The following is a 26,833-nucleotide window of genomic DNA, read 5'->3' as shown; positions in this document are numbered from 1 at the left end:
GAAATAGTTCTTATGCCCCACCTTGACGCATTATGTTTTTGGGTCTGTGCGTCCGTTCGTTCGTCCGTCCGTCTGTCTCGCTTCAAGTTAAAGTTTTTTGGTTAAAGTTTTTGGTCAAGGTAGTTTTTGATGAAGTTGAAGTCCAATCAGCTTGAAACTTAGTACACATATTCCCTATGATATGATCTTTCCCATTTCAATGCCAAATTAGAGTTTTGACCCCAATTTTACGGTCCACTGAACATAGTAAATGATAGTGCCCGCTTCAGGTTAAAGTTTTTGGTCAAGGTAGTTTTTGATGATGTTAAAGTCCAATCAACTTGAAACTTAGTACACATGTTCCCTATGATATGATCTTTCTAATTTTATGATAGTGCGAGTGGGCATCCGTGTTCTATGGACACATTTTTGTTATCGTATATTTTCGGACAAATACATAATTATAACACTAAGGAAATGGTAACCACTTTCTGTTCTGCCGCACGATATGTTTACAAGTGGTGTTGCTACGATGTTAGAGAAGCATTGGTCCAAATCCCCCTATGGGAAGAACAAAATTTTGTTACCCCATTTTGCATATTACCGTTGTTCGGCTGAATCTTACACAAGGTATATGTAAAAGTGTGTACGCCCTATATAACCCATGGAGGTTATCAAATGGAGATCGTCTGTCTTAAAGTCGTTACATATTGTGAGGTAAAGAAATAACAAGAAAAGATTTGACAAGTACAATTCTCAGAGATTGTGTTTAAATCCGAGAGCTGTATTTTGATTGAAAAGGACACCACAATGTACACTGTAATATAGTTGGAAAAATCAATTAGTGTCGTGTCCTCTTACACATGTTACATGCATGTCTCGACCAGGGTTAACATTTTCTCAAAGCTATAACAATCAGTAAAAATAGAATAGACTATCTATTATACATTATTAATATGAGGTATATGAGAGAGGCGAAAGGTCCTAAAGAGATATTCGAACTCATAAATCAATGATAAACTGCCAACGCCATGGCAAAAAAATGGAAAACAACCAACAGTATACAAAACAGAACTTAGAAAATCAAAGACTAAACTATAGCACGTATGTCAAGGAAAAAGCAAATATACAAAAACACTGAAGTAATGGACAACGAATGGTCGACATTCATTATTCCACAATAACCACCTTAATATATTATATGTCAAGCTCTAAGTTGCCTCGTGTCTAGTCAAGTTTTAAACAATAGAAATTATCAAAGCTATCTTTTCATGACAAAATTCCTAAAAAAACGAAAACATGAACATGCAAATAACAATCGATAAGGTATATAAACTCGCCAAAAAAATTCCAACACATGAAGGTTGACCTAATCTTGTAAGTATTAAAATCTCTTTTTGAGAAATCAGGTTTAGTTGGAAGTGTAGGTGTAGATCACACTAAATGACACAACCAGTTAAAACAATTTCAATGTGCTTAAAAGATATAGTTTAATATCATGAATATGTATTGGTGATATACGTGAATAACAGGAGACCGCACATGGACTTCATTTGTGTAAAAGTTATTACGATTCCCTAGGAAAGTTTTTACTTTGATTTGTATCTTCATAATGAATTAATGACATTTGATATCGGTGAACCGTTGTTGCCTTAACAATAGTTACATTTACATATCCTTCTGCCTTCCAGTTGTTTTTTTATATATTGTTTAACAGATAACAACGGAAAACATAAATATTTCTTCATAATTTTTTAATGAATACACAAAAACGTAACAATAATATCGAGTGAAAAAGCTTTCAATTTGCTATGTACATGCACGCATACAAAAAGTATTCAATACATACTGACGATCAATTCTCTAGAACTACTTTCATGTAGAAACATGTTTATGTTCTTTTTTCAAGTCAAGGAGTTTTATTTGGCAAAATCTTCAGGAATGCTAGGTCCTCAATGCTCTTCAACTCAGTACTTAGTTTACCTTTTTATTTGTTTTATTCGAGTGTCACTGATGTCTTTTGTAGATGAAACGCAAAATTATAAGCCTGAATCGTGGATGAGTTTTTTTTTCAATCTCAATGATGTCTTCCTCCATATATCCTATTGTTCTATTCTGAGATTTTTTCTTATCTTAAATTCAACTATTCACTTCCTTTTAGGGAATTTTCAGTATCTAAATGATGACTTATCTCAGCTGTTAATTAACTAACCAGAAAGAATTAATGGTATAAAACGCCTAAATAAAAAGCCTCGATCAACAGCATTCTTGACAATAGATACTTTTTTATATACGGATGTCTTTCTTTTCGGTTCCCCTTATGAAACACGGAATATAATATACCAGACTCGATTTGCCCCCCGATCCTTAGTTCATATATATTTATTCAAGTAATATATAAATTTTCTCAGCTGTCATATGAGGTGTGTATACAGTAAGTATGATATGGTTTGTAGGATCATATTTTTATCCTTGACTTAAATTACATTACATAGTTTTATAAACAATCATATTAAATAACCTTGATCTAGTTACCATACTATAAGTATGTCAACAATTTAAACTTGGTCTAACATATTTGCTTTCAGCCTTCCATTGTTATATGTAAGGGAAAATGTATAAGCTACAAGCACTGTCGAACTATAATTTTCATATCATCCCATACCTATATAGATATGAGAAACAGCATAAAAAGTACAGGTTTGCTATACGTTCTCTTAAAAGAATAGTATATCTTTCTTTGTAAGGCTGTTGATAACAGTTAATTGAAACAAAATAAAAAAGTGAAATCTACAAACATATTAAAAGATAGTTTTTAGATCTTACCATTAATGCAAAAATAAATTAAAAACAGTTTGACCCAAAAATTGGCTTTATAATAAGGCATCTTATACAAAGATATTGCTGGGGGTGAAACCTTTTTGAGGAGTAAGACTGTTGTTCATTTTGTATTTTTTTTAAACAAAATTTAAAATAATTCCCCAATATATAGTTATTTACATAATTATGGCAGTTCAGTAAAATCAATTAAAATTCAATATAAATTCAGATATTTCAGATCATTTTATCTGATATGAGAATTATCACTGGTTTTTTTTTCAGGAAAATGTACTAAATATTCAAATAAATGGATTGGGAATTTACTATTTTTGCAGTCATATGGGCCAAGTGGCAATGATTTAAAGATGTGAAGTTCCTGTATATTCTAAATGCTGATATAAAATTCTTACTCTTTTCTCTGTAGTTATTTTCCTCAAAGAAAAGTTGTGCAAGTATTCGAATCAAACTTCGAAAATTTATAAATCTGCGATTTCTCAAACTTGGTGGTTTCATTGCTGAAACTAAATGCAATAAATCAAAACGATGTAGGATGCGACTTAAACACCGAATAACACTTAATAAAAATTCGTGGTTCCAAAGAGCTACCTTTATCGGGAACGCTTCAACAAAATTTAAAAGCCGGGGATGAAACATACGAGAAACGTTACTGGGCTTTATGACCAAAAAGGGATCGTAAAATAGTAGCCAAATATAATTTGCCTGAGAAAGTAAGAACTTTAGATTCTCAATAATTTCTTAATTTATAACTTGGGCTCTCTTTTCATACTTCTTCTCGGGTTTCAATATTAAATCAGTAGTATTGCACCTTATACTAGTATAGAACGTTAATTTAGGTTAACTGTTAGACTTCTTTTTTGGCTTCTGTTTCACTGGAGGAGGTTTCAGTGCCACTTTTTCTTTTTTCTTTTTATTTTTCTTGACATTTTCATAATTAGCATAATGTGACGATGGATCATTTTGTGTACCTGAAATCGAAACACAACAAAATTACTTACAGACACATCTACATTCATATAACAAAAGAGATATGGTGTCCATTTTTCCCAGTATTTGTTTCACACTAAGGTTCAAAATAAGATTTTTGTCACTTTGGTTATACCAATATCCGTTACATTAAAATGGCATCAAGTGGTTTACATTGTTGATTGAGACAAGTTTATATAATGGTTAAAAAACAATTGTTAAAATAGTTTAGCTACATGTATCCTTAAGAGTTCATTATTAAAACACGTTCTTAATAGCCCATACAATTCTCAAAGTACATTTTTTCTACTGTGCAAGTTACCATCGTTGGGTTCTGAATTGATTTTATCCTGCGTTCTTCTATATAGTACACATTCTCTTATTCTTTCAAGATTTAAAAGGGAAATTACTGTATATATGTATGTATTATTTTTTGTATGGACGTATTGTTGCAAATTTTGTATTATCGACGAATTCGCACGTATTCAATTACACGGTATTTCTGAAAATATCCAACATGAGAAACGGACTTCAAATATTTAAATGTTTTTGAATACGAAACAATATAAAGAAAGATATTTTCTTTATATAGATTAAGTGATTACAAATTTATTTAAATAAGTTTATTACTTTCAGAAGGGAAGTAAAAAATACAGTTTGTATTGTAATCTCAATCTTTGTTATTTTTAGTAATTTCATGTTGCTAACCGTGTATAATTTAAATGAGAAAGGGTAATGGTGTATTGTGTACAATGCCTTGAGAAGTGAGTATTGGGGTATAGTGCACTGTGTAATGGTGTGAAAAATAACTCGGAAGTTCTTTACATCTTTTAAGGCATGTACATAATGTGTATCACGGATTAGCGGCAATAAAAAAATGATATTATTTGGTTTATCACGTATCTATAGACAAACAAAGACAATGAACGAATAAAAACAATAAAAGCATAAAAAGTTCACTTCATGATGATGATGAACATTTTTATGTAGTTTAAAGTTGATAGGACCTACCTCCAACCAAAATATAAATCTATATTTAACCCAAACCTAAACCTAGGTCTTACACACATGGTCCTGCTTTTATTGTTTTTATGTTTTCTTTATGTCATCGAACTTGAGATAAAGAATACAACAGATACAGTTTAGTCTGCCCCATATCTTAACTTACATCTATAAATTGACAATGAGGGTTGATTGAAAACAAAACTTTACGACAAAAGAAATGATTTCAACTCCACAATTCTGAACTTTCCAGTTCTATGTAGCAACATACCAGCAGCGCCTGCATATGGAGTATATATCTCTCTGTTGAAACGATATTCCATGGCTTGCATTTCCTATCATGACCTCCTTGACAGAGGGTTATGCTTACAAGGAAGCTATTAAACCAGGGGTTTCAAGTGGTGAAGTTGACATTATCCCTTTGTAAATTTTACGGACGCCATCATGAGTTAGTTGACTGTTATGTTATGGAATATCAGTTTCACAGATTACGACGTATATGTTCGTAACCACTATCCTGTATCCTTTTCCCTGAATGTGTTATCTGAATTAGACTTATCACCGGGGTTTTACTTATATGAGCAACACGACGGGTGTCACATGTAGAGCAGGATCAGCTTACCCTTCTGGAACACCTGCGATTACACCCGATTTTTTGGTGGAGTTCGTGTTGCTTAGTCTTTAGTTTTCTATATTGTGTTGTGTGTTGTTGTTTGTCTGTTGGTCTTTTTCTTTATTAGCCATGGCGTTGTCAGTTTATTTTCGACTTATAAGTTTGAATGTCCCTTTAGTATATTTTGCCTCTCTTTCATAATGTATCGACCATTTCTCCATGACGCATTACAAGTATTGATTGGTTATCAAATTCTAAGAAAAAACTCTAAATGATTAATGCTGGTAACCATGCGCCAAACACGTGTTTCGTGTTAATTTATATTTTCATCCTTATCAACTTTGGAAGACAAAGCATTGTCCACAATGCAGCGTAATATGCATACCAAACATGATATTTACCTGTTGGAGACATTTGTAAGCTATCATATGGTTTATCAGAGTTCGAAGGTCTTCTTACAAGTTCATCATAATGCTTCTCGCTGAAAATGTAATAATGCTAACGTAGAAACTCCTTACAATGAAACTGATCAATTAAGATTTATAATATATGAACTCATCATAGATACCAGGATTAAAGTTTGTACGCCACTGTTTTTGTCTTCGAAACGGTTATCCGTGACGCTCGAATGAAAACCAGTTGAAAAGGCAATTATAAAGTAAGTATATAAGCATATTCAGAATAAAAAATCTTTGTACATGTATATTTTTTCTAATAATGCTGAAGATATTACTTCTATCGATTGTTTCAGGTTAGATGAGTGTAGAGCGCTCACAAACCTGTTCAACACCGTCACATTCTATATGAACCTCCCTTATGGAAAAATAAGGCTTCTTGCAAATATTTGCGGCAATGTTGCTGCAAATATTTGCGGCAATATTGCTGCAAATATTCATTTTTCGTATGCAAATTAGTTTTCTTGCAAACAGTTGCTGCAATATTGCAATATTGCAGCAAATGTTTGCAGGAAAATCAGTAGCTATGATTGTTGCAGCAATATTGCGGCAAATTCATTAGCTGCAATGTTGCAGCAATATTGCAGGAAAATTAATTTCTTGCAATATTGCAGCAAATCTTTCAACAATTTCAGTTGAAAAATTAGGAATTAAAAAACTAAGCATTTAAAAAAGTATGATTTAATAATAAAACAAAATTTTCTCTGTCCTCTATAGGTTGTTGTGTTACATATCTGTGTATCCTTTAGTTCTGTTTCTCTGTACTCACTGTCCTTAAAGTTGAATTTTCTGATTTCAAATACTGCAAAATAAAAGTTGAAGAATTTAGCATACATTAAAAGAATAACTAAACATTATAAAGATATAAAGATATAAGTTACTACTATATATTGTAAATTCTGGACTTGTAAAATGAAAATAACTCTTTATAAAGATATGATTACAGACCAATTTTTCCAGCATTTGTTTCACTTAAAGGGTCAATGTCTAAAAGTTATCAAGTCCTTCTAGAAATTGCATATTACTATACATTTAACCTTATGCCAGTACTAGGTTCTTATTGCTTTTTTGAATATTTGTTTTTCATTGAACTATAACATAATTGGTCTTGTCTATTCTTTAAAAATTTTGTGATTAGTTGTGTATATATAAAAGCTAAATATTGTTGCCATTTGTTGAAAGACCTCTTATTGGCAGTCAAATCACAGATCTCTAATTTAATACCAAACTGCTTTTATTAGAAGATTTCTTGTTTCAATTTAAGTAATGTACTTTCTAAAACATATAGTCTTAAATAGATTTAAAAAAATATCTCCTGACTTACACAATTTTAATAATATTCATGTGCATAAATCTATTGTCTTATACAAATTTGTCAACTCTATTAAGTTAAGAAAACTCTTTGAATATCACTATTTTGAACTGTAAGAGCAAGCACTTATTCAAAATGGTGGACATTCAACTCCATTGTACTTACCAAAAGATGTTATCCAAATTATGTGAAATCACTAATCTTCCTAAATCCAAGAGTCATGTCAACTGAAGGCTATCATATGCACTATCCAGTGTCAATAGAATTAATTGGAACTTTTGGATCTAAATCCATTGTAAAATTCATATTACTTTGTTCATGATAGAAGACATCTTTGTTTGTTGTATGCATGTTCATGTCCAGTTCAAATTTTGAATATGTTGATCAAGGTTGCTTAGGGTATTGTGACAGTGTGATCCCTTTGAAATTTGCCCCTAATTATAAATATCAATTGCCTAAATCTTGAATATTTGTTATATATTATAATAAAAAAATAATTATATGTATATATTTTTTTTTATCTTTGATGTTATAAGTTATAATGGAAATATATACAAAGAAGAAATGCTCTACCCTTAATTTGGCCTCAAACTCTGTGTACATTAATTTATGGTACTTCCTGTCTTTACCACTACACAGAGATAAATTGAAACCAGATGGCACATTACATTTCTATCACCAGCTCATATTACTAATTGAGATGAGAAAGATAATTTGTGTATACATGGTTTTAAAATAATGATACTAGAAATTAAACAAAATGCAACCTGCAGGTGAGGCTAAATTCATTTGATGGAAAATATTAGAATTAAAAATATTGTTCATAGAAAAATGTCACAAAAAATTGACAAAAAAGCATAATAATACATGTAGAACAAAAATTATTATGACTCAATTATTTAGATTAAACTTGTTGAAATAAATACCAAAGTATTCTTGAAATTCTTTCCTTACAAAATATCATATAAATGTGATGTACAGTTTAGGAAATCTAAAAATATAAGCATTGTTATTTGAAGATTTATTTAAAATAAATTATTCAAATATCCAGATATTTCTGAGTAAAATAAAGTATGACGACAACAAATTTAGATAGTTAGAAGTATCCATAACCAAATGTCCAAAGAAACAATATGTTGTGTATTATTTGAACCTTAAATCTTAAAACAAATAATCATATGTAATATTTTAAAATGCTTGAAATATTGGTGCAAACTATCTGATTGTCTGACATTATTAAAGAAACTTTTCTTGCAAAGTTGTTGCAAAAAGTCATTCCTTAAATAATAAAAGAAAAGGTTCCTGCAACTTTCTAGCAAACAAAGTCTTTCTTGCAACATTGCAGCAAACTTGCTGCAATTTTCTTGCAAACAAATTTTGTTGCAGTAACATTGCGAGAATGTTGCAGGTAGCTGCGACAACCTGCAACTTTCTTGCAAACACTTCTTGCAAACAAATTTGTTTGCTGCAATATTGCCGCTATATTGTTGCAATATTGCAGCAAACTTTTCATTTCTGTAAGGGCTGTCCCAAGTCTGGAGCCTGTAATTAAGTGGTTGTTGTTTTGTGCTGTCTGTTTTATTTGTTTTTCGTTTACTGTTTTGTCATAAGTCATGATGTTGCTTTTTTGAATTGTTTTACATGTAGTCATGTTGGAGCCAATCATGGTTTACTATACGGTATGGGTATTTTCAAAGTTGAATGCTATGCAATTAACTGTAACTACTTATATCGTTATCTTTTGGATTACATTGGGTACATTTTTTATGTTGTTTCATTGGCAATCAAACCACATCTCCTTATATTATATTCATGTCTGCTAAAACAAATTGAAATATAATATCGACCGTAACATTTGTAGTCAAAATATAAAATATATTAAATGGGCTAAAAAGGGAATCTCGATAATAGAAATAAATAAAAGCTACCAAAAACATATTATTCAAATATACGACTTATGTATAAAATATGTATTTCCAAGAGTGTATCGGAAACTTAAACCTTATCTATTATCATCATATTGTACATGACGCTTTCTTTTGTTTCGATTATTGGAACACCGAAGTGGAATATAAGAGTTTTACAGAATATGAAGGTATCGTAAGTCACACAGACATAAATAAAAAAAATACGGTTTACTTGTGTTGAAAATATCACGTAAAGACGGAAGACAACGGGTGCCACATGTAGAGCAGGATTTGCTTACCCTTCCAGATCACCTGAGATCGCCCCCAGTTATCGGTGGGTTTCGTGTTGCTGAGACTTTATTTTTTCTATGATGTGTTTTATGTACTGTTGTTTGTCTGTTTGTCTTTCTTTTTCTTTTTTAGCCATGGTGTTGTCAGTTTATTTTCGACTTATGAGTTTGAATGTCCATTTTGGTATCTTTCGCCTCTCTTTTGCTTGCGCCCATAAAAAATTGGCTTCCGATTTTTTTTTTAATTTTTTTTTTTATTTATGTATTTGCATTAACTTGCACTGGACAAAAGTGTGTAGTTGAATAAACTACAGATTTTTTACAGAACCTTAAAGCTTTGTTTAAAATGTCTATTTAAAAGGAAAATTGTAATGAAAAAATAACAGCCAATGTGAACAATTCTTATTTGGATTTATGTTCCTACATTACGTCCTCCATTAGACATTAAATCTTGGACGACTATTTGTTCACTGAAGTTATAAATACGATTTTTTTAATATGATATAAATCACATTTTAAACACCCCATTCTTTTAACAGAGTAATTTAGTATACCTTTCATTATCATCATTTGTTACTTCCATATTGACGTTGCCCTCTACAATAAAATGTTTGCAATGATCAATGAGATATTTCAAGGTGATCATACTCAAGTATATGCGCGACAACTTTGTTTTATAGTATGGCAATGAACATAAAAATTACAAGAGCATCATGTTAACCAAACAATATGAAGCGAATTTACTTTTGGATACCTTTAACAGAAAATATGCAAAGTTGATGACCTTAGATGGATTTGGCTATTATTTGTAGGTCCTGTTAGGTCATATGCCTCTGTAACTGTTTCGATTTGTATACATCCTTGGCTTACAAGTATTCGGCTTTGAGCGTTCCTGCTAAATGTTAATCATAAAAAGCGTTTTGGGCGCATGTCATTTATAAAGTGTTGTTTTCATTATTTTTTTTCTTGCTGTACATTAAAATGAATAATATCAGATGTATAAAAAATTGAAACAAGTACACGCTTTAATGTACGGCAAAACAGAAAATAAATCCACCTGCTTTGTGGATTGAATATTTCCAAGACTACCACAGCAGTCATTTCGAAAAAATCACCCAACAATAAGTCCTGCAATATTAAGTCGCTGTGATAAGCGCATCCATCGTATTTAGCATTTGAGCCATTGTATCATTCTCTTTATAACAGGTAACAATAACTTGTTTTAACTGTGTCTTTACTATTAGAATACCTTGGGGTCCATTGATGGTGGTGTTCACATAGTGTGTTTGTTTCGTATTCATGTATGGACTTTCACCTTTATTTGATAACCTACAAAATGAAAAAGGAACAATGATAATAACAACCATATGTCGTTTATCTAAATGTTAAAGAACTCTTAAAATTTCCAATTTTGGCAGCTCTCAATTGCCCAAATCGAGACAATATATATATTTATATATGCACCATATGCGCCATACACCATACACTTTATTAATTCATACCAAATTACAGCATACACGTTTATTTGGAAATATACACCGTATCTTTGCATTCTTCTATATTTACAAAAATAAACATTGGGGTTCTTTATTCGAGTTAAGATTGTCATGAATAGAAAGTCAGTCGTTTCAACATAATCAGGTTTCCGTCGCAGCAATAATACAAATTAAACGAATGAGGTAAACTAAATAAAGCATTTGACACTCCAAGTTAGTTTCGTATTGCTCAGTGTGTTGTTTTATTGACTGCGTTTGTCTTTTCGTATTTTTGTATTTTACCATGATGATTAGAAAGAGGATTGTGATTGTCCCCTTGGTAAAGCATGTCGATTTTTGACAAACAATAACGAAATGGAGAAGTTCGTTCAAGCTCACTTTCAGAATGAGTGTGAAACGTTCAATCGCACATGCTGATTGTTTTACCTTATCAGAAATGTTTAGTTGTATTATTCAACGCAGTCCATCGGTAATTAAAGTTCACTTTATTACTGAACGGAGTATTTTTCCCCAATTCGAAAATTCTAATATTTTATGTACTTACAATTATAACAAAGTACAAGAAAGATGTGGATTTTTTTAAAATCAATTAGGTCTTGTTTTCCATTTTCTTGATTTGTATTTTTTTTAATCGAGTTATGATATTTGAACATCAATAAACTAATGCTGCATAAATTTAATGCGTTTATTAAACAGGCAAACAAAACACGTATAATGACAGAAACTATCTGATAGTTGTTTCAAATTACTGATAATGAACTAAACATTTATGTTTCAAAGGCATAGTTCTAATTATATTTGTAGATCTTCTAGCTAAAGTTAAATTCACATGTGGAGTAGATCTGCTAACCCTTTCGGTGCACGGAGGTCACCCTTGTTTTTGATGGGGTTCGTGTTGTTCAGTCTTTAGTTTTTCTTTTTTGTTTTTTGTTAACTGGTGTTTGTCCTGTGGTTGGTTTTCGTTGTTTGCCATGTTAAGTTTGTCATCGACCTTTGATCTGGATGTCGCCTCTCTTTTGCACAAAATGTCATCATTTTACTCAAGTTATACTTTAAGATAGAAAGAGGACAAGATTTAACGAATCCACTGACAATCTGGTAGTATGAAGTGACCACCAGAGTAAACATGAATTAATACAAGTTGTTGATGTATATTTTCTTCAGAAGCTATAACATACCTTGAAACTCTTTGGATGCACGTCGTAATACAACTAGGACATCCACAGGGTGAACTCGAAAGATCAGTTGTGAGTATTCTAAACTCTAAAAAAAATCAATTGCACTTGACCTTCAAAAACTGTTATAATGGCTATAATATTTTTGATAATTGTTTTAGGAAAATAGTATTCTGTAATGTGTTCAACTTGGCAAATTAGCGTTCAAACACATTATATTACCACTTTGGTTAAATAGTGTGGGCATAGAACAAGGCTTATTAAAATGCATATTATATTCTAATTCGTGTTTATAACAAAGCCCACAGTACTAAACTAAACGTTGAAACTTGCTGTGTAAGTGATTGTAAGTGATTATTCCTTTTTATCGATTGAATCGTTACCAAGTACCAAGGTTTGTGTTGCTTATTCTCTTCTTGTTTGTGTATTAGACAGTTTTGTCCATGGTTTTGACTGTTTTCTTCCACTAGAGGTATTTGGTTGCCCCCCCATGGTATGAAATTCATCTTTTTAAAAATATTCATTTAGGCAACAACATAGTAAGAAATAGTATAAAAAATGACAAACTGAGAATAACATTCTTATTACAGTCTTTACTAAATGTGTTTCTTTTCAAGATGGTGCAGTTAAGGTTTTTATGTTAATGATTTGTTTGGTGAATTGCACTTTAATTTCTTTTTGTTAAATTGTCAATTCAAACGTCAAAACTTTCTACTTACTGCGTAGTGCAATCAACGCTATGACTATGATGATGAGCAGTAGAGCTATTGATATCAATACAATTCCTCCTATTAGAGCACCACTAACTTCAGAATCTTCTGATGCAGCTGAAAAATAGCAAGTACAGCCATAGGTATTGAAGATTATCGAATGATTGGTTGAATGTTGTTTGTTGGACAACAAAGTGTGTATATTTTCCTTAATACTTGAATGTATAAATATTATGAATCATTAACGAAAAGATAAATATTTCATGAAATATACACAATAGTTTACCACGTGACAGCACAAAAAACAAGGATGTTTGTACAAAATGAGTATATAAAATTCGTATTTTCTTCTGACATTTTAATGGTGTCTACAATATGATTTTTTATTTTTATAACCATCATCCTAGTATACGGAATGTTTATTTTAAATTATTTCCTTCTTTTAATGAAGGTTTTAACTCGAGCTTTGACTAAGCATTAACGATTTATTAGCAATATATCTTTAAGCTTGCCGAAAATGAGGACGCCTATTATTTCCGTGGCATTGTTTTAAGTCTTAGGGCAAAGAAGTGTACCCCATGCAAAACTCGAACCAAAGGCATGTACTCCTTATTAAACCAGATACACCAGAAGCTCAAGATTTTCAGTCGCTAAATAGTTACTATTTGTATTTTCAATAAAGTCACTCAATAGAACGACAAGAAAAGTGTACTATTTGTTTATACAAAACTATAAAAAATAATTGATTTTCAAATCATTTCATATTATTAAAATGATCACTGCTTGGGTTACTAGTATACACGCACCCGTAGTTGTACATGTGTATTTATTCGATTCAGTCTGTCCTAAACCATTTTTAGATTCCATTGTAAAAGTATACTTTGTAGATGGGGCAAGATTGTCCACCTGTAGCAAGTATATGTCATCCTTGTTTGAAGATCCCTCAAAAGGAAAGTAATTCATTCGCCCACTGTTTGTTTTGTATTTTACTGTAAAGTTTTCACCAGGTACTACTGTCATATCTGGAATCCAAGCAATTGACGCTGTTGTGGCACTTGTACAAACCACAGTTATTTTGTCTACTTGTGTCGGTCTAGCTGAAATATATATACAAAAGCCTTGCTTAATTCAATTTAAAAAATGTCCTTCATTCATTTGTAGGTTGCTCTTTGTAAATACAGCTGTTTCACAAACCACGCCTCTTTTGGGGAGATATAAAATATTCATAGATATTTATTTTTGTTTACGTACTGGTTCCCAGATATGATCTCTATATTTCATCTCGTAGAGACATAACTTGGGAATGTTACCAGTAAATATACACATGCATAGCGGTCAAATTGAAATTTGTGGAAGACCTAAAGTCAAGGTAGGGGTAGTATATTAAGTTTAAACTCTTAGAAGTTCGGGGCATATAAATGTTGAAAATATGCCGCACAGCCCTATATTTTGACCTTTGAAAAAAATAGTAGTGCATATGAACTTTCCATTCTAGGATATCACTTTTTTCAAAACTTCATAGTAAAAGTAGTACAGTTTTAGCCGTAAAAGGAGTTCCTATTGGAAATTGCATTGTCGATTCTACAGAAATGCAACCTGTACATTTCTCTGACGTTGAAAAATAATACTTTCGTATGCAGCAGTTTTTCGTGAGTTTCCTTTGATAAGTAATTGCCCTATAAAAATTGACGAATAAAAACATATCGATGTCATTTTTTTAATCTATCTGGTGTTATGTAGTAGCCGTCTCATTGACGTGTCCTAACATCTCTTTTGATATTCATATTATGCTTAATGAAAGCTTTAATGTGTTAAGGTGTTTGAAGAGTTAAAAATAATGTTCCTATTTAAAGCAATTTAAAAGAAGAATATCAATAATACCGCGGCTAAACATCGGTCATTTCCATATGTTTCAATCATAGGAATTTTGACGTTCCTGCTTTACATTATTTCTGTGGTTATTTTGTTTAGGGTTGTATTTATTTTATTTTGGGTTTTTTTTTTTTGGGGGGGGGGGGGGCAGGTTTTTTTATGACGACGGAGGGAGTAAAATTATTTTAATCAAATATCCACTTTTTATGCTGTTGTTTTTATATAACCTCGATCACTATATTTAGTTTGCAAAGCAGAACCACGATGAGTAGCAAGTAATGCCTGAAAGTAAAATAATATTTATACATGTTGTACGATAGGTGAGTTTTGAAAAGTTCCGATCTGATCAATATTATTCCATATCTTAGGTAAGGAAAACATAGGTATTAATATGTTGTAAACATGAAACACGATGATTTGAGACGCTCCTGGTTTCGCCCAGATAGATTTCATGCGATTCCTTTGGGTTCTTTTCTTTGTTTGTATATTTGAAATGAACTCAAGAGTCTTGAACATCGACAAGCTATTGTTCCCCTCTCATATTTTTTTTTTCAGGAAAATGTTTAAATATGAAATAAATATATGAAGCAAGGTTTATATTCAATACATATGTTAGTAATTTTTCTACCGCAATGAGGGATAACACACTCAAGCTTTGTAATACAAAATAATATAGCTTAATATTCAAAATGACTAGATTGTCGTGGTAGCAGTACACAAAACAATGTCTCTGTAGGGAGTTGTTCACTTCCAATCAGACCACATCTCTTAGTTGGGGAGTTGTCCGCTTGTAATCAGACCACATCTCTTAGTTGGGGAGTTGTCCGCTTGTAATCAGACCACATCTCTTAGTTGGGGAGTTGTCCGCTTGTAATCAGACCACATCTCTTAATTCTTATAAGACGAGTACTGAGACTTACTATAAACTATTATATTGATATTTGACGAGTCATCAGTGCCAATGGTGTTTCGTACAGAACATTTATAAGATCCAGCTGCTGTTCTTCTAATACTATTTATCTGTAACCGGCGGTTTGTAGTTGACCAACTTGAACTTGTTTGGCCAATCCACCGGTATTCGCAACTTGGTAAACAATCAGCCAAGCATGTCACATTGTTGAAGTTACTTAATTCATTTGCAACAAACTCGTTACCTGCAGGTGATAATCTTATGTTTTCTGGTGCATCTGAAAATAGTTTTATTTAAAAATATATAAAAACAAATTCTAGGAGTCTGTAGTTCAGTTAATGTCGTTCGTTGCTGTGCATCGTTGTTTTTTGTTTATTGTTTTGTGAAAAGATCGGGCCGTTAGTTTTCTTGTTTGCATTGTGTTACATTTGTCATGTCGGGGCCTTTAATAGTTTGCTATGCGTTAATGATTGTGCTTGTTCTTGAAAGGCGTATGCGTGTCTATAGCTTCTAATTTCCACGTCATTTGGTTTCTGGAGGAAAGCTTATTTTAATTTTTTTTCTTACCGGTACAGTGCTTACTCTTTAGTTACATATATCAATAGTATGTGTTATGTGGAGGGAAGTCTAGGCGAGTTATAGTGATTAACCAAGTTAATAGTTCAATAACATATCATCTGGTGCAGTTAGTTTGGTACTGACAGTTCCCGAGGAAATAACAATTTACGTAGCCAGTACTACGGCACTGGCATGAAAATACGGATACTATTTTATTAAAATATGCTGTTATAAACTTTTAGAAATCATTTTAAACTAAGGAATGTATCTCCCTTATACATAGCTCCAACTCCTTGACCGGGTGTGTCTGTGCGTTTGATCCTATTAGAGCTTTCTTACATTTTAACAAAACAATACAAACGAACATAAAGGGAGCATGTATTGCATTCCAACGATAACACTGAGAGTCTTTATTTTATCCTGTAAATAAACTCATCATAAATACCAGGATTGAACTTTTGTACAGGCGCCAGACGCGCGTTTCGTCTACAAAAGACTCATCAGTGACGCTCGAATCAAAAATAGTTAAAAAGGCCAAATAATATTGGAAGTTGAGGAGCATTGATGACCAAAAATTCCTTAAAGTTTAGCCAAATACAGCTAAGGTAATCTATTCCAGAGGTAGAAAAGCCTTAGTATTTCAAAAATTCAAAGTTTTGTAAACAGTTAATTTATAATTATGACCATATCAATGATAATTCATGTCAACACAGAAGTTCTGACTACGGGGCTGGTGATACCCTCGGGGAATAAAAACTCCACCAGCAGTGGCATCGACCCAGTGGTTGTAAATAAACTCACCATAGATACGAGTGAAACGATTTTCTTTTCTGAATCAAATGTATCTTTAAAAATATAAGCATATCGCAAATAAAACACGCAATTAATATCTAAAACAATACAAATACTTTAAAATACACTTCCATATATGTCCGATACGTTGCTTATGTGAGTCACGATAACACACATTTGCGCGGGAAGTGTTTACGCATGCATTTATTGAAATGTTTAAACCATTAACATTTTAGTGAAATTCTTGAAGTATGCTATTCTAAATTCAACGACAAAATTCATAATTATTTTTTATTTTTTAATGACTATGCCATCATCAAATTTTCAAGGTAAATCGTCATGATTTGCCCGACAAAAATGCTACAATTTATGGGAAAAGTTATGAAAAACAATCTTGGGGAAGAAAAAAAAAGATTTTGGGATATAGCTTTTTCTTTTTATGTAAAAGAAAATAATGCGACACAAAAAAATAGCAACAAGTTATTCGTATATGTCTTAGCTGTGTATATAAAACATCAAGGCGGATATCCAGAATATGGGGCAAGGAATGTGTCTGCCTTGAGCTTTAATTTTAGAACAACTAGTTATAGATCTTGTTTTGTTTCTTTGCATACACATTTTAACGTCTGAATGTATATCAACAATTTTTGTGCACTATATATATTCTGGATTTAATGCTCATGATTCAACAGTAAACATACTTGAACGAAAAGGTAACAACACACTGAAAGAACGATTCCATAGCTCAGCGTAGAGACCTGTATCTACGTCGGGTGCATACAAGGCGACAAGGGGTAATACCCAGCTGGGAGAGGCAGGTAATATCTACAAAAGTTATCAAACGAGCCCATGATATATTTTAGGGGTTACTTATTTCAGTTTTACTATTTTATCTTGGTATTTTCTTTAGTTAAATAATGCAAAGATGTAATTTGTCTATTGGTGGGAAAAGGGGTATAGGTTGGTTGAGCACATTCTTTTATTTTTAGGGGTGTTTTTTCTTCTTCGGACGAGCCTATACTTAGCAAATTTTGTTAATTTATAGTATCCTTTACCATAGTTACCTCGTACGTCCCAAAATTCACATGGCGTACGAAAATGCAAGTTTGACATGTGTCGTTGCATGCAGTGTAATCGTCCTTGATAGGGAAACACTGAGGTCAAACCCATCTTAATCCCATCACCGCCTTCATTAAAAAACATTCAAAAGTCAAAATACCTTAAGGATCCCTCAAACGTGTCTTACGTATGAATCGTCAAGCTTACGTACCTTTCGTCTGTTGTAAGAAAGATCTATTTTGTGTCATCAGAACTTCGACGTTTGCATTTGGTTTTAGATTTTCAAATATTTTGATATTATGCATCACTGAAGAGACATCGTTTGTCAAAATGCTCAACTGGTGCAGTGAAATTGGTATCATAAAAGTTATTACTATCACTGGGTCGATACTTCTGGTGGTGAAATGTTAGTCCCTTAGGGTAAACATATATCACAAACCCTTTAGCCTATTACTTCGGTACTGACTGGCAATTCCCGGTATTATTTTATTGAAATTAGCTGTTGTAAAATTTTGGAAATCTTTTTTTAAATAATAGGAAAGTATTGATCTCTCTTTTATCAGTTCTTCACTGGTTATTTTATGTTTATGATTTTTATTTATTTTCCTTGACTAACAAACTGACGTAACTGTTTAAGCATGAGATATAAATAAGTTCTATAAAGAAATACAACTGATCATTCTCCATTGTAATTTGAATATCCGTTCATACCATAAGCAATTTTCCACTCAAAATTCAGTTAAGTATTTTTAAGTATTGTAAAATATATACTAAATTGTATCGTCAACATAATGTTTCTGCTACTTTCAGAACCCTTAAGGTGGCTGGGGTGTCTTCCTCCATCTTGGATTTTGAATAGCAGATAATAATCGGTTTAGATCTTTAATAAAATGTGCAAATTTCGAGAGTAGTATGTAATTCATGTGTAAGACTTTTCGTGTTAATATAGAAAGTTATGTGTTTTATCATATTTTACGGCTGTATTTTACAAAAAACAGAATACTTTTGTTTGATTCATATTTTTTCAACTGTGCCACATAAGGGGAGATAACTCAGATAAAGTAACTTTTATAATAGAATGTGTTATGAATTTACCTATTCTATGATGTAACAAGAAAACGAGTTCGGTGACCCCATTTTTTCTTTTTCTTATCTGAAAGCATATTATTAGAGCTATCTTCTCATATTTTATCTTAAAATTCTATGGTTTAGTTTTCTTTTTATCACAAAAAATTGGGTTTTCCATGCATAATCTATACAAAATCTGACAATTTTCCACAACCTGTAGCTCGAAAAAAAGCCCGGTGTCCCATACTTTTTATTATATTTTTGAAAAAAGCATGACATAAACTACTTTTTAACAAATTATGAAAAAATTCTATGGATTTTAATTTAGACACCCCATCTACCTTAAGTAGCATACTTACAATTTACGGTAACTGTCATCCTTTTTTCATTATTTGCAATCCCATTGGAAGCTTTACACTTGTACTGACCATTGTGTTTCTTTTGTAAAATGTGTTGTGGCAAAATATTACCGACTCGTTTTGTGCCATTAGGGTATATCCACTCAAAGTAACATGATGGTTCGCAATCAGCCGAACATTTTATGGATTTGATCGATTCACCTTCTGTCATTGTATAACTTGTAGTAGATGGAGAAAAGGCTATAGTATCTGGACCATCTGCAATTTGTAGACACTTTAACTTTGATGTGTATATTTGAAATTCAAATTTGTTAGCCGATTCATAAGAACTGTTCGTGCAACTCACGTGTGAGAAATGTTACATAGTACGATATACTAGTGCTATGTGAAATCATAATTGAATTCATGTCTTACTTTTAAAATTTTGACATAAATTCGATTTGTTTAAGTTTACTATTTTTTTTAAATCATGTCATATAGCATGTGGTTTATTAATTGTTGGCAGATCATTTTTGACTAAACGTAATTTAACAAAATAAAAGGAAAAAAACTTACGTGCCGTTCGTTAACAAGCTTTGAAACACAATTTGCACTAACGTTGCATTTTATAATATTTTCAATAATTTTTCATTGTGTGGTTTATAATTAAACTTTGAAAATGAACAAACTTTTATTTTATTTTATTTATTGTTTCGTTATTTGTTGACTTACCGCTTAACAATCCAAATGAAATGTTGTAACGACATGCGTTAAAACAAAAAGGCGTCAAAATGTTAAAAAGCACTTTGTAATACCACACAATATAAAAAAAGAAGATGTGGTATGATTGACAATGAAACGAAGTATACACTGTATTCTAAAACAACATGCTTCTAGTCAAACCAACAGTTAGAACAAAAACATACGGAGAGAGACGGTTTGATAGAGCGGCCGCCGTTTTATGGAATGACTTGCCGAAAGAACTGCGAAACACGGAATCTGTGAATGCTTTCAAGAAAAACATTATCCTTATTTATTGAGACAGGCTTTTCCACATAATTAATAATCGGACGGTATTAGACTTTTATTCGATCTCAGTATATATTTTAATGTATCATACTTACTTTTTATTTCATTTTTATTTCCTTTACACTTTTTATTTTTAGACATTTCTCATACATGTCATACTTACTTATTTTTTATTGCATTTTTATTTCCTTTACTCTTTTTATTTTTAGACATAAAGCTATTAGTCCAATTTCTAAATTGAAGCTCTTCTGTTGATTTTCTTTTAATATTTTTTTTTCAAAATTTATCTATATTTTAAAATTAATTTTGATGAATAATTTTTAATTTTCCTATACTGAGTTGTATTTTTTTTACGGTTTATATTTTGATTCTATTGCAACATTGACACATAGATTTTCTTTTTTAATTTTGTTTATATACATATATATATAATGTACTTGTATCGTTGTTTTTTTTTTATGCATTGTAAAGCGCTTAGAGTAAATGTTTATTTAGATAGGCGCTATATAAACACTGTAAATAATAATAATAATAATAATAATTGTGTTAACCGCGGAGATTATAGTCTTTGATATCTGTATAAGTTAATCAGATAATGCATGAACATTAACAATCTGTCTAACTCATCAACTTCTTTTGCGTTTGAATTCAGTAATGCTTTAGGTGATCTCATTGTTGTTTAAAAAGGTTTATCATATTTAGCAATGTTCGATGGGATTTGAAATACAGATTGTTTGGATAACTTACGTTCTATACATTACTTTCCTTTAACATACTTAAAAATAAATTGATATTTTATTTTAAAACATACTTACACAGCACCGTAATTGTGATATATTTACTGTTTTTTGCCCCTACCACATTTGTCGCTTGACATCGATACTGTCCCGAACGTGTCTTTTGAATATTAGCCAGTGTTAAATTGTCACCATTATAAGAGAAACTGTTTGGTCCAATCCATTTGACATTGCAAGATGGCCAACACGTCACTACGCATCTTATCGGGGCTAGTTTTCCGCTAATTGTCACATTGTATGAAGATGTTACTGGTGATATCGTTGGTACCGGTAATACTGAAACCAAAAACAGATGTGTAGTGTTTTAACGTATTTACAGCAAATTCTTTATTTGTATGAGGGTCTTGAAGGGGTCCTTCATATCTATATTCTTTAATTTTTAGGCCATTTTTCTCCATATTTTATACTTTTTGCCCATTATTCTCTATTCTATATATTTTAGTACCTCATTATTCTCTATTCTTTATTGTTTGGCTCATTTTTCTCTATTCTCTATATTTTTTGCTCATTATTCTTCATTCTGTAAACCCCCATCCACGCCCACCTTTATGTACGGTGTATAAATATAAAAACACGTATTTTAAATGTATATACTTTATTTTTTACTTTTAGTATGTGCTCATTTTATTTCAAGGTTAGTTTTTATAAGTATATCCATGTATTGTTCACATTCAGTTTACTTAGTGCGTTTCATATGTCAATTTCGAGTTCGTCCGACATTGGATGAAATAAAATTAAGCGCCAAAAAAGAGAACAATAAACGGGTGCGTTGACAGGGTAGGCGTCTTCTGCTATGCATGCCTTACCGGCATGTGAATCCACATTCATTTATAAAGTCACATGTAATCGGGACACTGTAATTTCTTTTGTGATTCTTGGGTCACAAATCTTATTGTCAAAGAATAAAATCTCTAGATCTGCAAAATTTGAGTCAGATATAGGGAATTATTTGAATTTTTGATTAATTTTATATTTGGATTTACTTTAGACAAACAATTTTCCACTCCGTAACTCCTCGCAGGCAATTTAGCTAAAATAAACTAAAGTCAAATAGTTTTGAACCAAAAGAATTTTTACATTTTTCTTTATTTGTTCCATTGAATTCCCGAATTTCCTGTCAAACTGAGGTTAAGATATGGGCGGAAATATAAATAATCTTCAACTCCTTCTAGACTGAATGACAAAAATCCAAACTTGAACAAACGGTCACTAGAAATGAAAAGGGGATTTTTTTTTACTGTTCACATTTATTTAATATTTGATGTATTAAAACACATATGAAACATACATGATGTTTCGCATAGTAAACTAAGTTGTTTTATATTTTTATAATGATGATTTTTAATTCTTTACCTTATACACTTCAAACGACGGTCATTGGTTTGTTTGTAGGAATATTACACAGTACACAAAATAATGTCTAAATTCCTTTTCAATGTATTACTTGCACACAATATTGTAACGATTTCAACATTGGCACTTCATTTTATTCAGCAAGGTTAAGACTAGTAAAATCTACCGCAAAAGGTATTTGAATAGTAACTTTATAAATTTCCTAAATGTGTGGCTTATATAATGCAATAGTCGTAATTAGTTAATATGTAACTTTGACTTCCATTTATGTAAAAAAAAAATATTATTGTTATATACAGCAACATACTAACATACCAGCCGGCTTCACTGTAACTGTTGTACTTTTAGGGATTGAACCACTTTCATCATTAAATTCACAATAGAAGGTCTCGTTAGAAGATGGTGTAGATGATGGTGTGTATCTCCATATCATTCGGTTGTTATTTTCATCACATGCACACGTTGATGAACAGAGAGTAGAAGAAGAATTCACGTAACAATTGTTAATATCATACTTAATGCTGCCTAAACCCCCAGAGTTACTGCGAAAGGTTGCTGTTCCGTTAACAATTGATACGCCTACGTTACATGTTAGTGTCAGTTGTGTGCCGCCATGTACATAATTCGGTGATGCTGTAATGTTTATACACGAAACATGTCCTACAAATATTGAATATATTCGATTAAAATATTTGAACCAAAACATAGGAAAATGCTTAGAGGCAATCAAAACAATAAGTTAAAACAATACAGACGACCCAATGACCAAGCGAACACGGACAAATATACAGACGACCCAATGACCAAGCGAACACGGACAAATATACAGACTACCCCATGGCAAAGAGAACACGGACAAATATGCAAACAACATTCTACAAAATATAACAAAAACCCTTAATACTGAGAGTCACGCAACTTCCTAACCTTAATTATATGTTTACTAGTATATCAGGAACAATTTTGGAAGAATTCATTTTTCATAAACTACGCAATATTAAAGGGAAATAATAATCATACACATTAAACCTAGATCATGTGTCATATACGCTTCATGAAGGTCATATTTGACAAAAAAAATCCATATTTTACCAATTACAAATTCTTGTTCAATTTATACACAAATGTGTCCAATAACTAATACCTAGTAAATATATTCTCAGTAACACCAAGCTTACCTTTCATTATGCAGATAATCGCAACAGACAATAAGACACCAAACATCTTAATTATTTACTGCTGATCTACAAGGGAAATAGAATATATTCAGTATCTGATGCGGTAAAACTGGTACCGTTAATGTAATTATACAGCTTTAAAATTTTTTTGGCATTTTTTATAATTTTCAATATTTTGTTCTTCCTAAAAATACTCTATAAAGCTTGCTGTTCGGTGTGAGCCAATGCTCCGTGTTGAAGGCCGTACCTTGACCTATAATGGTTTACTTTTATAAATTGTAACTTGGATGGAGAGTTTTCTCATTGGCACTCATACCACATCTTCCTATATCTATCATCAATGATATCAGGTTTATAAACTTACGTCACACGAGCGTTTCGTCTACAAAAGACAGTGATGCTCGAATAAAAAAAGTTAAAAGACCAAATAAAATACGAAGTTGAAGAGAATTGAGGCACCAAAATGCCGAAAAGATTTGCCACATACAGCTAAGGTGATCCATTCCTGGGATAGAAAATATAGTTGAAGATTAACATGCTTTAAAGTTAAATAGTCCAGCATACTACAGTAAAGGCACATAACGGAGGGTACAATAAACAAAATATAGCAAAAATCCATTATATAATACTTTGATAGCTGTTAACATATTATTCTATTCAATAATTTGAACAATTAGCTTGTTCCGAAAAAAAGTCGCATACCATATGTAAGACGCACATACACTCCTGCCATATACAACGTTCTGTCACCTTTCTAGTTACTTTAAAACAAATTCTAATCCGAAAGCATAACCTGAACATTGGCTGACCTGCTAAATCGTATTATGAAATGCCTGCATACAACTTTTACTCATCCTACATGTGGAAATAAAGATAAGTCATTTTGATCGTCTGCAAGGCATTGGAAGTAAAGCCGCCACCAAAGTCATTTTACCTTTGTTTCGCCTAACAAGATTTTAATCAAAAGATAATAGCAATATTAGCCGAAATAAAAATATTAAGAAAACGAACAAAAATTCTTTCATACACAAGTAAATTTCATTTTGATATGTCAAATATTTTTCAGCAAAAAATATCCTGTAATTCCAACTTAGGTTTTAAAAAATGTTCTTTGGCCATTATGAACCCTGTGAACTTTATCCTTTAACAGGCTTAAGTCTGATTGGCTTAAAATTATAAGATCACACCAATCTCAAACCACACGATTATCAGCAATGCAAAAGTAATTCGAAAAACCATAGTCTTCCTTATTCTTTAGTAAGCACTTGAATTTGACCCCTGGTTTTAGGAAGCTTATGTTGCTCAATCATTTATTTTTAAAATTTTAAGAGTCATATAGACGGATGCTTGAGTTTTTTTCTTTGGTTTGTGCTTGGTATTTTAGGAAAAGGTGGGGGGGGACGGGTAATTCTCATAGTTTTGTTTGTCTTCTTTTATTATGCTTATATAACTAATAACGATAATATACATATTCAGTAAGTATCTTACTAGACTGTTCGTTTTCCTCTTTATTGTATATGTGTGTATACTTGTCGTTAACCATATTATTCTGTGTGTTTAAGTTTCTCTTTGTGTGTTTGAACTGCGTATTAAGTAAGATCTTGTCACAAATATTAAGGCAGTCAATAATAATCTTAAATAGCTCTATGGCGCACACATTTTTAACAGACACTGATCTACAATAATACAACATGACGGGAGGAAAACATGATTAATTAGTTTAAAAATATAAAGAATACATAAAGAAAACCAATTTGAATAAGATATTTTACATTTAATTTGGGTGTGTCATCTTTTTACCTATACAACGAATAAACATCAATTGCACGAATTTCATAGTAAGGTATTTATATAAGACATTTAAATATTGGCATATATTTACCGAATCTGTTGTTTATAACTCACGATCAGAAATTTATCATATAAATCTCAGATAAATCATTTCAATTTCTAATGATTAGTAATTTTCTTCAATGAAGTATTCTGAATAAATGTTGAAAATCGTGCACCAAACTAGGAAGAAGGAACTAGTAGATCAAAAGTTTACATACATAAAAATAGATATTTAACAATTCAATTATCGGAGTGTATCTACATCACTCCTTTCAATTGGATAAATAAATAAAAAGGGCGTATATATATTGTTACAACATGTTCGATAAAATTAAATGTACAGTACATTAGTTGTTTGATAAAACTCAGTTACTGCACCGATGGTCCAGAAATTTAAAAACTGTATAAACAATTGTTCTAAAGTCAAATTATAAGTAAATAGTATTTACTTTATTGAATTATTCAGAAATGTGTAAGGGTCACCTTGATGTGTAAATTATCTTTACCAGCTTGGTCTACACATCATATCATTTCGAACGACCAAGTCGTAAATTACACATAAGTTTTTCAATATACGAAGGTGTGTCATTTGCAGGTATATATGGCTATGTATAAAAGACCAAACCTAATAACTGACAACAGATTTTGATTCTCGGTCTTAAACAAGTGTCAGCACGACTCGGCTGCTTCTCAATCGACAGCAATGTTGTACAATATCAAAGGCATTGTCAACAGGTATATATAAACTTAAGAAACTGATAGCAGAAGTAGTTTTTTCTGATAAGAGCTAACCATGCTACACCTTACAAACTGCACATATAATATCTACATTATACATTTTTTATTACTATTATAGGTTAACTTCAATGAGGCCGGTATCAGATGACAAAGAAATAAATTAAAAAGTCATCTAGAGGTCGAAAACCGGCCTTCGATGATACACAGATGATTACACAATAGGACCAACTGTAAATCGCAGCGAGTCTAGAGAAGTTGCAAATAAATCTATTAGAGACCGTCATCAATACCAATTTCCCTAAATGACAAAACTATTTAGATACTGACGAGGCTCCTTCCTTGGAACAGGCAAATGAACGTGGCGGGTTGAATTACGTAGTTTATGATGTCAGTGTAATAACAGAAAGAACAAGTATGATCAGCGAAGAAAATGCACAGCTGTAAAGATATTAACATTAAAGCATATTAAATAATGCAGTTCATTTTGAATAAAACTCATCTTTTTAAAAATAAATGTGAAATTGCAGATAAACATTCAGAATCTGTAATATTTTCAAAGGGTGTT

At 31.6% G+C, this 26,833-nt stretch overlaps 1 protein-coding gene and 1 long non-coding RNA gene across 3 annotated transcripts in view; both read right to left on the bottom strand.

Annotated features, from left to right (window-relative positions):
- Positions 1-1,716: 1,716 nt before the first annotated feature.
- The window catches only part of LOC127702456 (synaptogenesis protein syg-2-like), a 32,127-nt gene continuing 7,010 nt past the window's right edge, over positions 1,717-26,833 (bottom strand). The window contains exons 2-13 of one of the 2 annotated variants that reach the window (XM_052206661.1): positions 23,698-23,763; positions 22,831-23,179; positions 21,185-21,442; positions 19,362-19,619; positions 15,536-15,802; positions 13,550-13,840; positions 12,753-12,860; positions 12,037-12,121; positions 10,612-10,691; positions 9,917-9,959; positions 5,800-5,879; positions 1,717-3,785 (exon numbers count right to left, since the gene is read on the bottom strand). In XM_052206661.1, coding sequence (XP_052062621.1) covers positions 3,655-3,785; positions 5,800-5,879; positions 9,917-9,959; positions 10,612-10,691; positions 12,037-12,121; positions 12,753-12,860; positions 13,550-13,840; positions 15,536-15,802; positions 19,362-19,572 — 1,296 coding nt within the window. In that variant the 5' untranslated portion in view covers positions 19,573-19,619; positions 21,185-21,442; positions 22,831-23,179; positions 23,698-23,763 and the 3' untranslated portion in view covers positions 1,717-3,654. The remainder of the gene's footprint in view (positions 3,786-5,799; positions 5,880-9,916; positions 9,960-10,611; positions 10,692-12,036; positions 12,122-12,752; positions 12,861-13,549; positions 13,841-15,535; positions 15,803-19,361; positions 19,620-21,184; positions 21,443-22,830; positions 23,180-23,697; positions 23,764-26,833) is intronic. The other variant, XM_052206660.1, reaches the window with a different exon arrangement.
- On the bottom strand, positions 6,519-7,662 carry LOC127702461 (uncharacterized). Its single transcript, XR_007982435.1, has 2 exons — positions 7,331-7,662; positions 6,519-6,655 (listed from the first exon to the last, which is right to left on the bottom strand). It is a non-coding gene; the product is annotated as an uncharacterized LOC127702461 (long non-coding RNA).

This window comes from Mytilus californianus, unplaced genomic scaffold (genome assembly GCF_021869535.1).
Source record: "Mytilus californianus isolate M0D057914Y unplaced genomic scaffold, xbMytCali1.0.p SCAF_5, whole genome shotgun sequence".
NCBI classification, from domain to species: domain Eukaryota; kingdom Metazoa; phylum Mollusca; class Bivalvia; order Mytilida; family Mytilidae; genus Mytilus; species Mytilus californianus.
Note: the sequence above shows the minus strand (reverse complement) of the source record. Positions and strands in the feature narration are given on the sequence as shown.